The sequence below is a fragment of the Miscanthus floridulus genome, chromosome 16 (assembly GCF_019320115.1).
Source record: "Miscanthus floridulus cultivar M001 chromosome 16, ASM1932011v1, whole genome shotgun sequence".
NCBI classification, from domain to species: Eukaryota; Viridiplantae; Streptophyta; class Magnoliopsida; order Poales; family Poaceae; genus Miscanthus; species Miscanthus floridulus.
The window spans coordinates 8175368-8191506 of NC_089595.1; the positions used below are offsets into that span (position 1 = coordinate 8175368).

Consider the following 16139-nt stretch of genomic DNA (forward strand, 5'->3'; position numbering starts at 1 on the left):
ATGAATTAGTGGGCCAGGGTGATGGCCGTAGAGAAAAGGAAGGCCGACAGCTCATCATCGCCAAATAAGACGACGGAGAAGATCTCACTCAGCAGACCCCGTGGGAAAGAGACAGAGGTCCTGTTTAGATCCCACCCAAAATTTAAAATTTTTCAAGATTCTTCGTCACATCAAATCTTACGATACATATATGGAGCATTAAATATAGTTAAAAAGAATAACTAATTGCACAGTTTGCTCGTAATTAGCGAGACGAACCTTTTAAGCCTAAATAGTCCATAATTGAATAATTTTTGCCAAATACAAACGAAAGTGCTAGGGTAGCCAAAAGCCAAAAATTTTCCCAACTAAACGGGGCCAGAGATTGATTGGGGCCGCATCCCCACTTGCAAACCCTAGATCGGCTTGTTCTAGCTCCGTGGCGTCGGCGGCGGCTATGGCGGTGGAGGCGGCGGCGGCTTGGTATGAAGAGTTGCGAGAGGTCGAGCGCCTCCAGCAGTCGATGCATAAGCAGATAGGGTCCATCTCCAAGAAGTTGATGATGGTCAAGGATTTGTCAGAGGCGGAGGTGGCCAAGCTCAAGGAAGAGCGCACGTTCTTGCAAAAGGAGATTCTGCGGCTCGACCTTGAGATGCCGCCGAGGCCGGATTTCTCAGGCATGACCGAGGCCGAGCGAGCGGCGACGGCGGAGAGGCTGAGGAGAGACGAGCTGAGCTATGCGCTCCGCCTTACGCAAGAGCGCGACCCCAGGGGTCGGGCGATGGAGGCCTTTGCTCGCATCGTCGACTTCGATCCCAAGCGGGGGGGCCGCTACTACAACCGGTACACCCTCGTCGACCTCACCAAATTCGACCTCGATGAAGAGTGTAAGTCGCTTGCCCGCGGCCCTTCCCTTTCTTTCAATTCCATCCTTTTGCATGTTCCGCCACCCATCCGTTGCAGTTCAATCCTAGCTCCACCTGCAGTCCATCTATGACAAATTGATTAATTCTGCAACGATTCTAGGGTTTCTGGCTAGAATCTGAAACGTTTTTGGCTGCCAAACTGTCTGACTTATGGAATATGTAACTTGTTCTAGCTGGCATGTATTTATAATAATTTATTTATATGTAACAATGTGCTGATTTGATTTGATTCCACATGCTAGAAATTGTTCCTTTTTCCTTTTTTTTTTGGCCCTATGTGTTTGGGTTTTGGATCAATTGGGGCTAAATTTTCACTCCTGTATGGTTTTCACTTCTGTATATATGGCTGCTGGCTCTGGCTGTGCGGATTGAGCTCCCTCCCTTCCTCCGCATTAATTTGTACCAATCTTCAATTCAATTCCAATTAAGCATGATGATATAGATGCAACTGATGATCTAGTATCTCATTAATTTCCTTTGTATTTCCACATGCATGACAGCACCCATTGGTCCGATGAGATATATCGACTCCCCCTACAAAAAAGAGAGCGACTTTCTCTGGCTGTGTACGGCTGTAAACTTCCTGTCCGTCAAGATAGGCTGTTCGGATGTTGGCTACCCAATCTGTGTCTATGGCACTATCATTGTCAGGGACAGCATCGATGTGAGATGTGTTTATCACTTCCGCCGCGACAGTGACAATTGCCAACTCATCAATTCTGAGGTACAACCAACCTTCAGGCCTTCAGCATCTCCTTTTGTAATAGTTTGTGCCTTCAGCATCTCCTTTTGTAATAGTTTGTGCATTAGCGCAATAGCGCCTTGTTTTTCACTCGTATATATAGAGAAAAGATAAAGACTGATATACTGACCTGACCTGTAACCAATTCCTATTTTGCATGCTGGACAGTGTAACCAAGACTGTAGGCACCATAATGCTTGCTTTCTAATAAAATCCATACTTTCAGAAAGACACTTATATATGCTTTTTGTTACACTTTTGTCTTTTAGCGCTGTTTTTTTTTTGTAGAAAAAAAAGAGAGAGACACACACAAATAGTGATCCTGTATTTACATGTTATAGATCAACTGTTGCATCTATTGCTTCGGATCCCACACCATTGACATTTTCATCAGCTAGCTAGCTATATACGTACCCAACAGCATAATTACATATATACCATGGCTGTAATTTTTTTTCAGCACTATTTATTTGTAGACATAATTAATGTATCACTGACGTATATCCTGTAAATAAACCTTGCTGTAGGCTGAATCATTGATCTTGACTGGGCCGAAACGTGGTCTCGCATTGAGTGGAGATATCTATGTGGAGACTGATCTGAAGATGAAGGATCATCTAGTACAGGACACAGAACTAAGTAAAGGACTCGTAATCATCAGGAACGCATCAACTGGTCCATCGGTGACGGGATACACGGTTCAAACCAAATCTCTTGCTACCAGGCTCAGTACAGTGGATTTGACTTATACAGTCGTCGATCGTGCACTGGAGGGAACTATTGCAGTTCAAGTTCTGCAGGGAGGTTTTCATGGAAAAATCACTGCCTACACTGCCAACATGCAGTACAAGCTTGTGCTTTATGATACCAAAGAGGCTGATGCGATGATTGTTGATGATTGTGGAGATATCCAACTTATGCGACCAGTCGTATCTGTCCATGTCAAGGATTTGCTGATAATTGTTGCCGAGACCAATGACGGTAAATCAGAGAGCATACAGTTCGCTCCAATTATCAACGGCAGAGATGAAGGTTCACTTGCTGTTGGTTTTACCAAGATGCGTGTGAAGCTTTCTTGGTCAGTAATGAACCCCTGACTCATATGGATCGGCCTGTTTTTAACTTTCATCGGTAGGATCGGAATTGGCTTATTAATGTTCATTGTTGGGCACAGCTAGAACAAATTTGAGGAGGGTGTGTTAGCGTTGTGGATTCCTATATTTTTTATTATGAGGATGCATACATCGTAAAGTTTAATCATAATCACTATTTTTAAATTTTGCCCGCCCGCACCCATAACTATATACCTTTGTAGCTACCTTCTCTCGTTGAGTGATTCTGCATGTTTGTCAGCTTGTGGATGCACGCGCGCCGTCACTGGCCAGGCCTCTCTACAGTTGGTTGCATCCCTTATTAATAATCCCCTTCCCCTTATTAATATCATATCGGGCTGTCCAAGCCAAGGAATTTTGGAGGAAGATTGGCTGGCAAGAGGAGAACATTGCAAGTGTTCAATGCCCATGGGATTGGGAAACCTCCCTCCAGTGGACATGCCACATTCAGTCTTCTCCTCCGTGATGCTCCTCTGCTGGGAATTGTGGAAACACAGACACGATGGAGTATTCAGATCTATGGCACTTGATCACTCGCGTCTCATTGCTGCGTGTCGAGGCTCGGCCAAACTTTGGGAGTGTCGCCTCCTAGGAATAGCGACTCTTTGTCTATTCTACGGTGTGACAATTTGCCCATTTGATCTCATCTCCCATCTCGTTGTAACTCTGTAGACTCTGTAATTGGGCCACGTGCCTGCCACCCACCGGTTCACCGGCATCTGTGGCTTGACAATATATCAGGTGGGGTTGTTCAAACGCCCCGTCATTGACCTCGAAAAAATAATCATGTGCTTCACGTCGATCAACCATCAGCATGTAGCTAGACGCAAAGCAGGACTAGGACTCGCGGCCACTTTTAGTTGTGCACTCGTGCTGTCGCGATGGCCGCCGGTGTGGTATTACTAGAGATATGTATATACTAACACTTGTGTACCCTCTCTTATTTGAACTTAAGTTATAATTATCTATATTTGAACTTAAGTTTTCTCTAATTCATTGTCTTTGTTTGTTTTACCGTTCTAAATTATTGTATCAAAAGACCGAGCCTAGATCTGACCGTCTTCCACCCCTTCTGGTGCCCTCCCTCATCAAAACCGTAGGTCGCCACCCTTCCTCCTCCTTGTGGCGTCACCCAGATTGTTGTTCCCCTCATTCCTCGTCGTGATGTCGCTCGACTCGAAGGCCTCCTCCTTGACCAGTGGCGCCATGTCACACCCCTTGTAACACCCTCGGTGTTACATTGTACTGTTTTTGCTAAAACATCGCATGAGCATCATGTTTATGTGCATATATGTATAACATGAATTGCAAAGCCATGTTCGGTCCTTGAAACATTTATATCAAACGAGAAAGCGAGTGTTATGTTTCATGTCACATAACGTTGTTTATGATCCTCATCGAATTCTTGTTAAAACAAAAAGGCTATAGAACGTTTTGTGTGAACGGCGATAAAACATGTGCGGTCAAGGACAAGGGTAACTCGCTAGTACATCCCGTAGGTCGGATTTGGAATTCGACGCGAAATCGTTCGATTCGACGTCGTTTCGCGTAGGTTTACAAATGGGTTGACGAAGCCACCTTTGGCGATAGTTGTAGAGTGATCGGCTTAGGATGTGGTACGATATCTTGGTTCCGATAGACAGCCCAACGTACCCTCTTGTGCATCGAATAGTTGGTTCGGCTTTTGGAGCATTGTGTACAAGTTTTCAGGCTGCTTTAAAAAGCGTGCACGACGTATGACTTAGTTCTAGGCGCGGTCACCACTTGGCCTGGCACTCTGCTGGATTGCCAGCGCACTGCCGCACAGGCCGCACACGCTGCCACGCCGGCTACGCTCCTCCACCGCGCCTGTGTATGCGCGGCCTTTGCGCTGCGTGCCAAGGCCGCCTGCACCGCAGCGGCTCGTCCACCACCGCGCGCTGACCACGGCCACCACCGCTGCGCGGCTTGGCGCTGCTACTGGTTCGCCAGCGCGCGCGCCCATGCGCTAGCCGCATCCGCGCTGTCACCGTGAATGCGACGCGAGCAGGCCCTACGCTACTGCCTTGGCTGCTTGCTGCCCTCGCTGGCCCGCGGGTCACCTCGCCGGCTGTTTCGCTGCGCCCAGGACGCCGACTGAGCTCTTCCACGCCTTGTCCTGCCCCGCTCTGGCCGGAGGCGCACTGGGTCACACGCTACACGCCGCCAGCGACCAAGCCTGGCACTGCTCCGTTGGCTCTCCTTAGCTGCTAGCGCGAAGGACGACAACCTGCTCCGCCATCCCTTCCAAGTCGCATTGCACTGCCCCCATTGTCTGGCGCTACCCGCTGTGTCGCCGTGCCGAGCCTCATCGGCTTGCAGCCACGGCCGTGCGGACAGTCACCCGGGGCACATCCCGCTGTCCCCCGTCGTATTGTGTGTTGGCTCATTGCGTTGACGCCGCAGACAGACCGAGCCAAGCCACGCCAGGACCTCCCCTGCCTTCGCTGTCGCCGTGGCCGGTGGGGCCAGCCTTCAAATTCATCGTGGTGAAAGTACCATGCCTCAATTGGTCTTGCCCGCAGCTCCGCTAGGCAGCCGGTCATCCTACCTACCCCACCGCGCTGCAGTTCTCACCTCACTGTGCCTCAATTTCTAAATGCCGCGCCATCGGGTCCATAAGACCGGACGGACGCCCCCCAACGGCAAGCTAGCCACTCCGAGCACCTTGTAGCAATTCAGTGCACCCCTAGCCCAGCCTTACCCTCCTGAGCACCCCGCGCACCGCAGCTGTAACTTTACAGCAGGCCAGCCACCACCGCCGTAGCCGTGCCATCACCGGGCGCTGTCGCAGCGTCGGTGTGCACGCGGCCAGCTCTGCTCAGGCCACTTCCAGCCATACCGTCAACGCGCAGGTACCCTTGGGTAGTCCCTTGAGCTCGCTAGCTTTGTCCCTTGCCCCGTCTTCGCTGTCACTCATTGGAACGCACCGCCATTGCAGGTCAGGGCTCACCGTCGGGGAAGGAATCCAGGACGACGCCTCTACTCGCTGTACCGCTTCCTGACGCCATGCGTTGCCGTGGAGGTACTCATCGGCCCCTTGGTTAGGCTTGGAGACTCGGGTGTCGCCGGCGTGGCCGCCCGGTGCCCGTGCCGTCGCGCCAGTGCTCGCACGGGTGCTGGGGGACGTCGCCGTGGTAAAGGAGAAGGAAGGGGAGGGCGTATCTGTAAAAGCCTAGACTGGGTGGAATAGAGTCCTAGAGCTCGCTGTGATTACATAGTACTTCGGGGGTGCCCGTGCATATTTGCCTTCGCGCGCGGGCCTTTCCTCATCGCGGGCCATTGGCCGACTAGGCCGCGCACGCGTGTGGGCCGCGCTGCTCTGGCGTGCGCGTCGTGCAGTCGTGGGCCGAGCCAGCGAGCTAGGCCGAGGAGAGGGATTCGGTTTTCTTAAGTTTCAGAAGATTCGAAATGTTTATTTATTTTAGTTATGAACTGAACTTCGATAAATCGTAGTAAATTGCGTAGTTGTCCAAAAATAGCAAGACTAACTTTGTTAGGTTCACAAAAATACCATCTATCTGTTAGTGTAGTTAGTTCACAGTTAGTTGTATACTGATAGGCTCGTAAATTCTAATTAGAAATCTTGGTATTATGTAAATTCTTATTTGTAGGAATATTTGTGGACTATTGGTGATAACTATCGACACCAAAATTTTGCAGTAGATTCTCTAGGCCATTATGTACTTGCTGTAAAGTTTATAGCCTTAGAATGAGTTGTTAGATAGAGTAGCTATTACCTTTGCTTTACTGTATATTGCGTAAATTAGCGTTAGGAGTAAGAATGCATGTAGTGGCTATAAGAATGAATGTCATGTTTCATGCTTGTTAGTGGTGACGGTACGTAGCTTAGCCTTTAGTGGGTAGACCCCACTTAGTAGTTTAATAGATGTACTTTTGGGTTAAGAATTGCTGTTGTCATATTGTTAAACATTGCATCATCATTTCATGTAGATCACGAACTGGTAGACTTCATGCCCGTCAGCGAGCCGGAGTACGACGAGGTGATCGAGGAGTACGAGGAGGAGATCTTCGCACAGGAGGAAGCTCAGGAGCCTGTTGGTGCTGACCTTGCTGACCCGGCGCCTGCCCAAGGCAAGCCCCGGTGCATAACCCTTATTTTAAATAATCACTGACATATATATAAATGCGCATTTACGTTACAGGTATTTTATGGAAACTACTTACATAAATATATCTACCTATGAGTCCTACTAGTATAGGTCGAGTAGCTGCTATGCTCAGGATGTCGGTAGCGTGAGTAACCTGCCATTACTCACAAATAGGCGGTAATATATGATCACTCATGAGAAGAATGGTGGAAAGGAAATTGGTGACCGGGTAGGGATATGGTTCGGGTACTGGTGGGTGTAAGGGGTTGTGTCCTGTGGCCAACAGGGCATAGCTCGGTTACACTTTTTCCCTGTCTGTGTCGATTAAGGACCGGTCGTTGCATATGACTCTAGGCAAGTCACAGATTATTGTCTCGAGCGCATACTTGGGTATGGGCGCAGGGAAGGCTTGCTGCTCTCTTGTCGCAGATCCGACTCTTTCTAGACTGACTGATGGGAAGAGGAGGTGGTTGATGTCCTTGCACCACACTGAGTCCGAGACTCAGGAGTGGGGGCTTGGAGTCCATGTTTGGACGGGGACCTAGACACCCAGGACAGGAGAGTGGTGAGTTAGTCCTGCTTGTGCCTGGGGTACAAGCGGGGCGTGTGTTTTCAGGGCACCTAGCTGGGCACATTGATTCGCGAATCGCCAGGAAATCTGGTATGGCTTGTCTACGGTTTAGCACCATAGTAAGAACTTAAAGTTGAGAGGAGAAGAAATGTAACTGATTGCTTAAGTCTTGCTTGAAAGTAGAACATGTGCTTATATAGATTGGCTAGATGATAACTTAACATGGCAATTAATAAGGCATAAATAAGGACTCACTATTAGAGCTATTTCTGCTAAAGAAAACCAGCAAACCATAAAGCCTATCATATCCCTTGGCATCAGGAAACTAGTCCCACTAGTCGGATAAGTCTCACGAGCACATTGTGTACTCAGGGTTTATTTACCCCTGTTGCTGGTGATGCTTGAAGAGTACCTTTGTGTGGAGGATTCTTCTGGTGGGCTCAGACGGATCCTCGCCCCTTATCGCTAGATGTTATTTTTAAATTCCGCTGTTTATCAATCCACACTCTAGTATTTGGTATTGTAATAATGTACTTTTTAAGAAACTCTAATGTATGAAATGGACAAGTATTGTAACTCATTTTCATTATTGGATCCTTGGAAAAAAATGTGAATCTTTCGGGTTCTCCCTTGGGGTGTGCCTGACGGATACCACCCGCTGTAGCTTGCTTTCGGGGTGCTTAGTTTCCGGTGGAGGACGAGTGCTCCCATAAGTGTGCTATTTTGGGCGGTTCTGCCACACCCCTGGCCGCCGGTGAGTCACCGTTGATGTGAGCGATCAAGATGGACACACAGATATGAAAAAGAGTTTCATCACTCTTTTTCAAAACTTAAAAATTTGATCAACAAAAGTTTTGCGAAAAGTATGATGCGATTATATTATGTAATAAATATAAGCCCTAGCAATATGGTATATCTAGGATAGCGGCACTGGTTTTATCTAATCAGTTTTCTGCAGGTACACTGACTCACGTTGCGTAAGAATTCGTTTAGCGTACAGAAAGTGAGTGTGCGATGTGCCGAAAATTTTACGAATGCCGCTATATTCCGGCTCGAGTGAACGGGTAGGCCGAAGCATTCATCTTGATAATAGCATCTTACTTCAACTGAAATCCCCCCTTCACGTATAATTGAATTAGTAAATTGATAGGACTAACTAACGAAAGGCTTTAATAAATGTGCTGTCATCCCTCTGATTCCTTGCTTCTGATCGGGAAGGGTGTTCTAATGGATGGTTCATATCTCTTACAGATGAATCTAAGGTCTGGACGTGGGAGCACCAGTTCTGGGGCGGCTCACGAGGGCCAGGGTGACAGTGGCCGGGCCATTGAGCACGGCAACGGGGGAGGTCATGAGGTTCCACCTCTGGCTCCTCATCCTTTCCCGCCACCGCCACCGCCTCCGCCGATGACTCCCGCAGAGATAATGGCGGAGCTGTTGGCTGCTCACCGGGAGTCAGCTGCTGCTCGCTAGGAAACAGCTCATGCCATGGACATTATGGCACAGGCTGTCACGGGCCTTGCCCGCGGAGGTCACGGGGGCAACGGTGGGAACGGGGGTGGTGCCCGCCGTCCTGAGGGACAGTCCCCTTACCAGGACTTCCTCAAGACTCACCCACCCACGTTCACGCCATCTGACGAGCCCCTGGAGGCGGAGCACTGGCTTCGCACTCTGGAGCAGAAATTTTGGCTGCTCAGAGTGATCGACGAGCAGAAGGTGTACTTTATGGCACAACAACTTCTGGGGTCCATAGGTGCCTGGTGGGAAACTTTCTAGGCCACGGAGCAGCCAAATCATCCGGCAACATGGCAGGAGTTCTCCACCACCTTTTGAGAGTTCTTTATCCCTGCTGGTGTCATCAACCAGAAGGTGACCAAGTTCCTGGAGCTGCGCTAGGGGAACATGACAGTGATGGAATATGTGAACAAGTTCAATCACTTGGCTCAGTATGCTGGCAGTCAGGTGGATACTGATGACAGGAAGAGGGAACGCTTCGTTCATGGTCTCGCTCCTCTCCTTCAGAAGAAACTGTATATGGGGAACTATCAGACCTTTGGGGCTCTGATGAACGCCGCCATTGCCATGGAGGGTTTTCAACGGGCGTCTCAAGCTGATTGGAAGAGGAAGCAGGTGGACGCAAGGTCTTCTAGCCACCCTCATAGGTAGAAGGTTCAGGTTGTCCAACGAGGGCCCTATCAGTCATCAGGCAGGCCTCCGTTCCGGCAACCCCAGCAGACTTCGCAAGCTTCCTCTGCTCAGTACCGTGCACCTCCGCAGCAGGTGCAGCCACAGCAGTCTCAGGGATAGCAGGTCCCACCTCGTCAGGGGTTTGGGAATAGGCCAGGAGCTTGCTTCAAATGTGGCAAAGATGGCCACTATGCCTGGGCCTGCCCCCAAAACCAGCCAGCTCAGTTAGCTCAACCGTCCGCAAATTCTGGACTTATCAAGAGGACCATCATTAACAAGAAAGTGCCCAGCAGGTCTGGTCAGGTGCACTTCACAGATGCTGAGTGGGTTATGCAGCAGGAGGTAGTTATGGCTGGTATGTTTACCATCGACTCCCATCCAGCTTTGGTGTTGTTCAATTCTAGTGCATCATATTCCTTTATGAGTATGGGGTTTGTAGAGCGGCACAACTTACCACTTATGGCTATACCGTATGCCTATAAGATTTGTACTACGGGTTCACAAATGTTCATTAATACCCGCACGGATACAGTAAGTTTGGTATTAGCCACCCACACTTACCGCCTATAGTTCATGATAATGCCTGGGCAAGGCATTGATGCTATTCTTGGAATGAACTAGTTGCGGGTGTATGGGGTAGTATTGGATATGAAGAGGAGAAGTGTGGAGTTACGGCTTCCTTCTTCTGAGGATAGGATGTCTCTTATTATACCCTCAGAACCAGTCTTACCTGTTGCTGCCCATGCTAAAGCTGCTCCTGATCTTACCTCCATTCCGGTAGTGTGTGAGTTCCCAGATGTTTTCCCTGAAGATCGTCCTGGGTTGCCACCAGACTGTGAGGTAGAATTCTCCATTGAGCTGGAGCCTGGTACTGCCCCTATCTCCAGATGCCCGTACCGCATGGCTCCAAGGGAACTAGCAGAGATGAAGAAGCAACTGGAAGAATTGATGGACAAAGGTTTCATCCATCCGAGTTCCTCATCATGGGGTTGCCCAGCTATTTTCGTGAAGAAGAAGGATGGTACCTTGCGGATGTGTGTGGATTACTTGTTGTAAAGTTTGTAGCCTTAGAATGAGTTGTTAGATAGAGTAGCTATTACCTTTGCTTTACTGTATATTGCGTAAATTAGCGTTAGGAGTAAGAATGCATGTAGTGGCTATAAGAATGAATGTCATGTTTCATGCTTGTTAGCGGTGACGGTACGTAGCTTAGCCTTTAGTAGGTAGACCCCACTTAGTAGTTTAATAGATGTACTTTTGGGTTAATAATTGATGTTGTCATATTGTTAAACATTGCATCATCATTTCATGTAGATCACGAACTGGTAAACTTCATGCCCGTCGGCGAGCCGGAGTACGACAAGGTGATCGAGCAGTACGAGGAGGAGATCTTCACACAGGAGGAAGCTCAGGAGCCTGTTAGTGCTGACCCTGCTGACCCGGTGCCTGCCCAAGGCAAGCCCCGGTGCATAATCCTTATTTTAAATGATCACTGATATATATATATAAATGTGCATTTACGTTATAGGTATTTTATGGAAACTACTTGCATAAATATATCTACCTATGAGTCCTACTAGTACAGGTCGAGTAGCTGCTATGCTCAGGATGTCGGTAGCGTGAGTAACCTGCCGTTACTCGCAAATAGGCGGTAATATATGATCACTCATGAGAAGAATGGTGGAAAGGAAATTGGTGACCGGGTAGGGATATGGTTCGGGTACTGGTGGGTGTAAGGGGTTGTGTCCTGTGGCCAATAGGGCATAGCTCGGTTACACTTTTCCCTGTCTGTGTCGATTAAGGACCGGTCATTGCATATGACTCTAGGCAAGTCACAGATTATTGTCCCGAGCGCATACTTGGGTATGGGCGTAGGGAAGGCTTGCTGCTCTCTTGTCGTGGATCCGGCTCTTTCTGGACCGACTGATGGGAAGAGGAGGTGGTGGAGGTCCTTGCACCACACTGAGTCCGAGACTCAGGAGTGGGGGCTTGGAGTCCAAGTTTGGACGGGGACCTGGACACCCGGGACAGGAGAGTGGTGAGTTAGTCCTACTTGTGCCTGGGGTACAAGCGGGGCGTGTGTTTTCAGGGCACCCAGCTAGGCACATTGATTTGCGAATCACCGAGAAATCTGGTACGGCTTGTCTGCGGTTTAGCATCGTAGTAAGAACTTAAAGTTGAGAGGACGAGAAATGTAACTGATTGCTTAACTCTTGCTTGAAAATAGAACATGTGCTTATATAGATTGGCTAGATGATAACTTAATACGGCGATTAATAAGGCATAAATAAGGACTCACTATTAGAGCTATTTCTGCTAAAGAAAACCAGCAAACCATAAAGCCTATCATATCCCTTGGAGTGGGGAAACTATTCCCACTAGTCAGATAAGTCTTACGAGTACATTGTGTACTCAGGGTTTATTTACCCCTGTTGCAGGTGATGCTTGAAGAGTACCTTTGTGTGGAGGATTCTTCTGGTGGGCTCAGACGGATCCTCGCCCCTTATCTCTAGATGTTATTTTTAAATTCCGCTGTTTATCATTCTACACTCTAGTATTTGGTATTGTAATAATGTACTTTTTAAGAAACTCTAATGTATAAAATGGACAAGTATTGTAACTTGTTTTCATTATTGGATCCTTGGGAAAAATGTGGATCTTTCGGGTTCTCCCTTGGGGTGTGCCCGACGGATACCGCCCACTGTAGCTTGCTTTTGGGGTGCTTAGTGTCCGGTGGAGGACAAGCGCTCCCGAAAGTGTGCTATTTTGGGAGGTTCTGCCACACCCCTGGCCGCCGGTGAGTCACCGTCGACGTGAGCGATCGAGACGGACACACAGATACGAAGAAGCGGGCAGGGTTAACCCCTCTGCCTTGGCTTTCTGATAATAGAATTCATGATATCCCTCCCCGGTACAGGATTCAGCACTTATGTGCTTGTTACAGTCTCTGACCACATGGTCCCACACGACAGTTCATGAAAGAAAACATAATACATAAATACGCTAAGCCACATGGGATACGTCTTCTCCTAGAAGCTTCTTCCTTCAGCGTTCTTCACTTTTCGTGGCAACACCAGCCGGTGTGACACTTCCCACTGCCTGAGTTCCAGCTTGCCCCCAAGCTGGTGCATTAGGGAAACGTTGCTTAACAACATTGTAGTCTTCCCATGTTGTTGCACTGGCTGGTAATCCCACCCATGTCAGTTTCACCTACGGTATCGTAGTGTTACCCTTCTTGACAAGGCGATGGTCAATGATTGCTTCTGGCACCGTGTTAGTGGCCTCCAGAATTAGTGATGACTGGTAAAGAATCATACACTGGAGTATAATCTGCAGAGAAGGGTTTTAACTAGGAAATGTGAAAGACGGGTGAATCAGAGAGTCTTCAGGTAGCTACAAACGATAAGCCACTGATCCCACTCTTTTGAGTACTGTGTAAGGGCCAAAGTACTTGAAAGCCAACTGGGGGTAAGGCCTACTGGCCACAGTTGATTGAGTATAAGGTTGAAGTTTGAGCAATACTTGATCTCCCACAGAGAAAGTGAAATCCTTACGTTTCTTGTCTGCTAACAGCTTCATTCGGTTTTGTGCTCATGCCAGATTGTGCTTTAGGGATTACAGATGTTGTTCTCGGTGCTCAATAACTTCTACTACTGAAGGCGATGTTTCTGATGGTATAGACAGTATTGCACCTAGGTTAGGCTCATAACCATATAATGCCTTGAATGGAGAGCAACCGATAGTAGTGTGTTGAGAAGAATTATACCACAGTTCAGCTAATGGTAACCATGATTTCCAAGACTTAGGTGAATTGTGGACAGCAAACCTGAGATACATCTCCAAGCATTGATTCACTCTCTCTGATTGTCCATCAGTTTGAGGATGGTAAGTTGTGCTTAACTGTAGATTCACTCTATACAACTTGAACAGTTCCTTCCAGAAATGACTGACAAAAATAGTATCTCGATATGTGACAATAGAAGCTGGCAATCCATGTAGCTTAACCACAGTATCTAGGAAGGTTTGAGCAACCATTACAGCAGTATAAGGATGTCTGATGGGTAAGAAGTGAGCATACTTAGTCAACATGTCCACCACTACCAAAATCACATTGTATCCTTCTGACTTGGGAAGGCCCTCAATGAAATCCATAGTGAGATATTGCCATACTCCTGCTGGTATTGGCAGTGGTTGCAGAAGACCCATTAGGTGTTGAAGAGAATGTTTGGCATGCTGACAGATACTGCACTGTTTAACAAAAATTTCTACATCCATTTTCATCCCTTTCCAGGCAAAGTGTTTCTTCATTCTGGAATAGGTGGCTGCAATGCTAGAATGACCTCCTAGAGCACTAGAGTGGTAGGCAGCAATGATTTTGGTTTGCAAAGCAGAATTCTGCCCAATCCAAATCTTGTCGTGGTGCCATATAAGACCTTGGTGGAGACTGTATCCTTGTTGATCTGGACTGACAATAGACAACCTCTACAGGATTTGCTGTGCTTGAGAGTAAGTTGTGTAAGAGTTGAGTACCTCTTGTATCCAGGTAGGTTGAACACAAGAAACTGCCTGGACAGCCATCATGTGACCTACCCTCGATAAAGCATCAGGTGCTACATTCTCTTCCCCTTCCTATATATGATTTTAAAGTGCAACCCCATAAGTCTGGCCATTGCCTTTCTCTGCATGTCTGAATGCAAGTTCTGTTCATTTAGATATGCCAGAGACTTATGGTCAGTTTGGATGATGAACTCGTTTCTTTGGAGATAATGCCTCCATCTTTCAACTGCCATGATCAATGCTAAGAATTCCTTTTCATAGATGGACAGTGTTTTGTGTTTCTCCCCAAGAGCTTTGCTAAGAAAGGTTATGGGCTGACCTTTCTGCATCAACACTGCGCCTATGCCATCTTGACATGCATCAGTCTCGATAGTGAAGGTTTCCTGGAAGTCTGGCAGGGCAAGTACTGGAGTTGATGTCATGGCTATCTTTAAGTTGTCAAAAGCAGCTTGAGCTGAAGGAGTCCACAAGAAATGTTTCAGTCTTAAGATATCTGTCAAGGGTTTAGTGATTTATCCATAATGTTTCACAAATTTTCTGTAATAGCCAGTTAACCCCAAAAAGGCCCTCAAGTCAGTCATTGTAGCAGGCACTGGCCAATGAAGCATTGCCTTGATCTTGTCTGGGGCAGTGGACACTCCCTGTGCAGATATGACATGGCCTAAGTACTCTAGGCTGGACTGGGCAAAAGTACATTTAGATTCCTTGAGATACAGCTGGTGTTTCCTTAAAGTTTCCAAGACTTACTGTAGATGTTGCTGATGGTCCTCCAATGATTTGCTATAGATGAGTATGTCATCTAAAAATACTAGAACAATTTTTCTGAGATAAGGTTGGAGAATCTGATTCATTACACATTGAAAAGTGGCTGGAGCATTAGTCAAACCGAAGGGCATTACTTTGAACTGATAATGCCCGTGATGAGTCTTGAAAGTTGTTTTGTACTCATCTTCAGGTAGCATCCGCACTTGATGATAACCTGATCTCAGATCCAACTTGGTAAATATTGGGCACCTGCCAACTCCAAAATTTCTTCAATCACAGGCATTGGAAATCTGTTCTTAATAGTGATGTCATTCAACTTTCTGTAATCCACACAGAATCTCCAAGATCCATCTTTTTTTCACTAAGAGAACTGGTGAAGCAAAAGGACTGTGACTGTGAGTAATGAGTCCTACTTGCAATAACTGTTGAACTTGATTTTCTATTTCAGTCTTATGCATAGGTGAATAATGGTATGGTCTAGAGTTGATTGGGACTGCCCCTGGTAATAGGGGGATTGCATGATCATAAGTACGCTGTGGTGGTAAGACCTTAGGATCATGAAAGACATCACTGTAGGAGTGTAGCAGCTTTGTGATGTCAGGTGGTAGAGTGGTGACTGCTGTAGGTGTTAGAGATGGTGGTGGTGCATGATCTAACAGCATAAAGGCCCAGACATCATTGCCTTTGGTAGCATTGTAGGTCTTCTATGCTGATATAGCAGACAGTTGCAAAGGTGGATCTTGCAACCCTTGAAGTTGGATCATTCTCCCTTTCTCTAAAAATTTGATTGTTTTGTTTTTCCAGTCACACTCCATAGGACTGTGAGCCTATAGCCAATCAAATCCCAGGATTGCATCATATGGGTTCATGTCTAATACCACCATATCAACTGCCAAAGTTTGGCCTTGACAGTAACACTATAGTTGAGGTACTACCATATCAGTAACAATCCAGTCGCCATTTGCTACCTTGACTTTCTTTGGTGTTATAGGAATAGTGTTGAGGTTTGCCAACTGTACAAACTGAGAACTGATGAAACTATGGGTACTTCCACTATCAACCAGGATAAGCATCACTTTATCTTTGGCTCTTGTTTTGAGTTTGATACAGTTAGTATGATCTTGACTAGAAAGTGCATTGAGTGACAATTGACCAAATTCTTCCTGTAAC

General features: G+C 47.2%; 1 protein-coding gene across 1 annotated transcript; it reads left to right on the top strand.

Moving 5' to 3' along the window:
- Positions 1-373: 373 nt before the first annotated feature.
- LOC136513630 (uncharacterized) lies at positions 374-2910 on the top strand. The gene is made up of 3 exons (XM_066507602.1): positions 374-866; positions 1406-1629; positions 2175-2910. Exons 1-3 carry the CDS (start codon positions 437-439, stop codon positions 2742-2744), a joined length of 1224 nt encoding a protein of 407 aa, XP_066363699.1. The 5' UTR covers positions 374-436; the 3' UTR covers positions 2745-2910.
- The last annotated feature ends 13229 nt before the right edge of the window (positions 2911-16139 follow it).

What these genes read in the sequence shown, in the direction of transcription:
- LOC136513630 (XM_066507602.1), top strand. Translation starts at nt 437, where the DNA reads ATGGCGGTGGAGGCGGCGGCGGCTTGGTATGAAGAGTTGCGAGAGGTC. An exon ending in ATTCGACCTCGATGAAGAGT is followed by an intron (nt 867 to 1,405) that starts GTAAGTCGCTTG and finishes CATGCATGACAG; the next exon opens with CACCCATTGGTCCGATGAGA. An exon ending in GCCAACTCATCAATTCTGAG is followed by an intron (nt 1,630 to 2,174) that starts GTACAACCAACC and finishes ACCTTGCTGTAG; the next exon opens with GCTGAATCATTGATCTTGAC.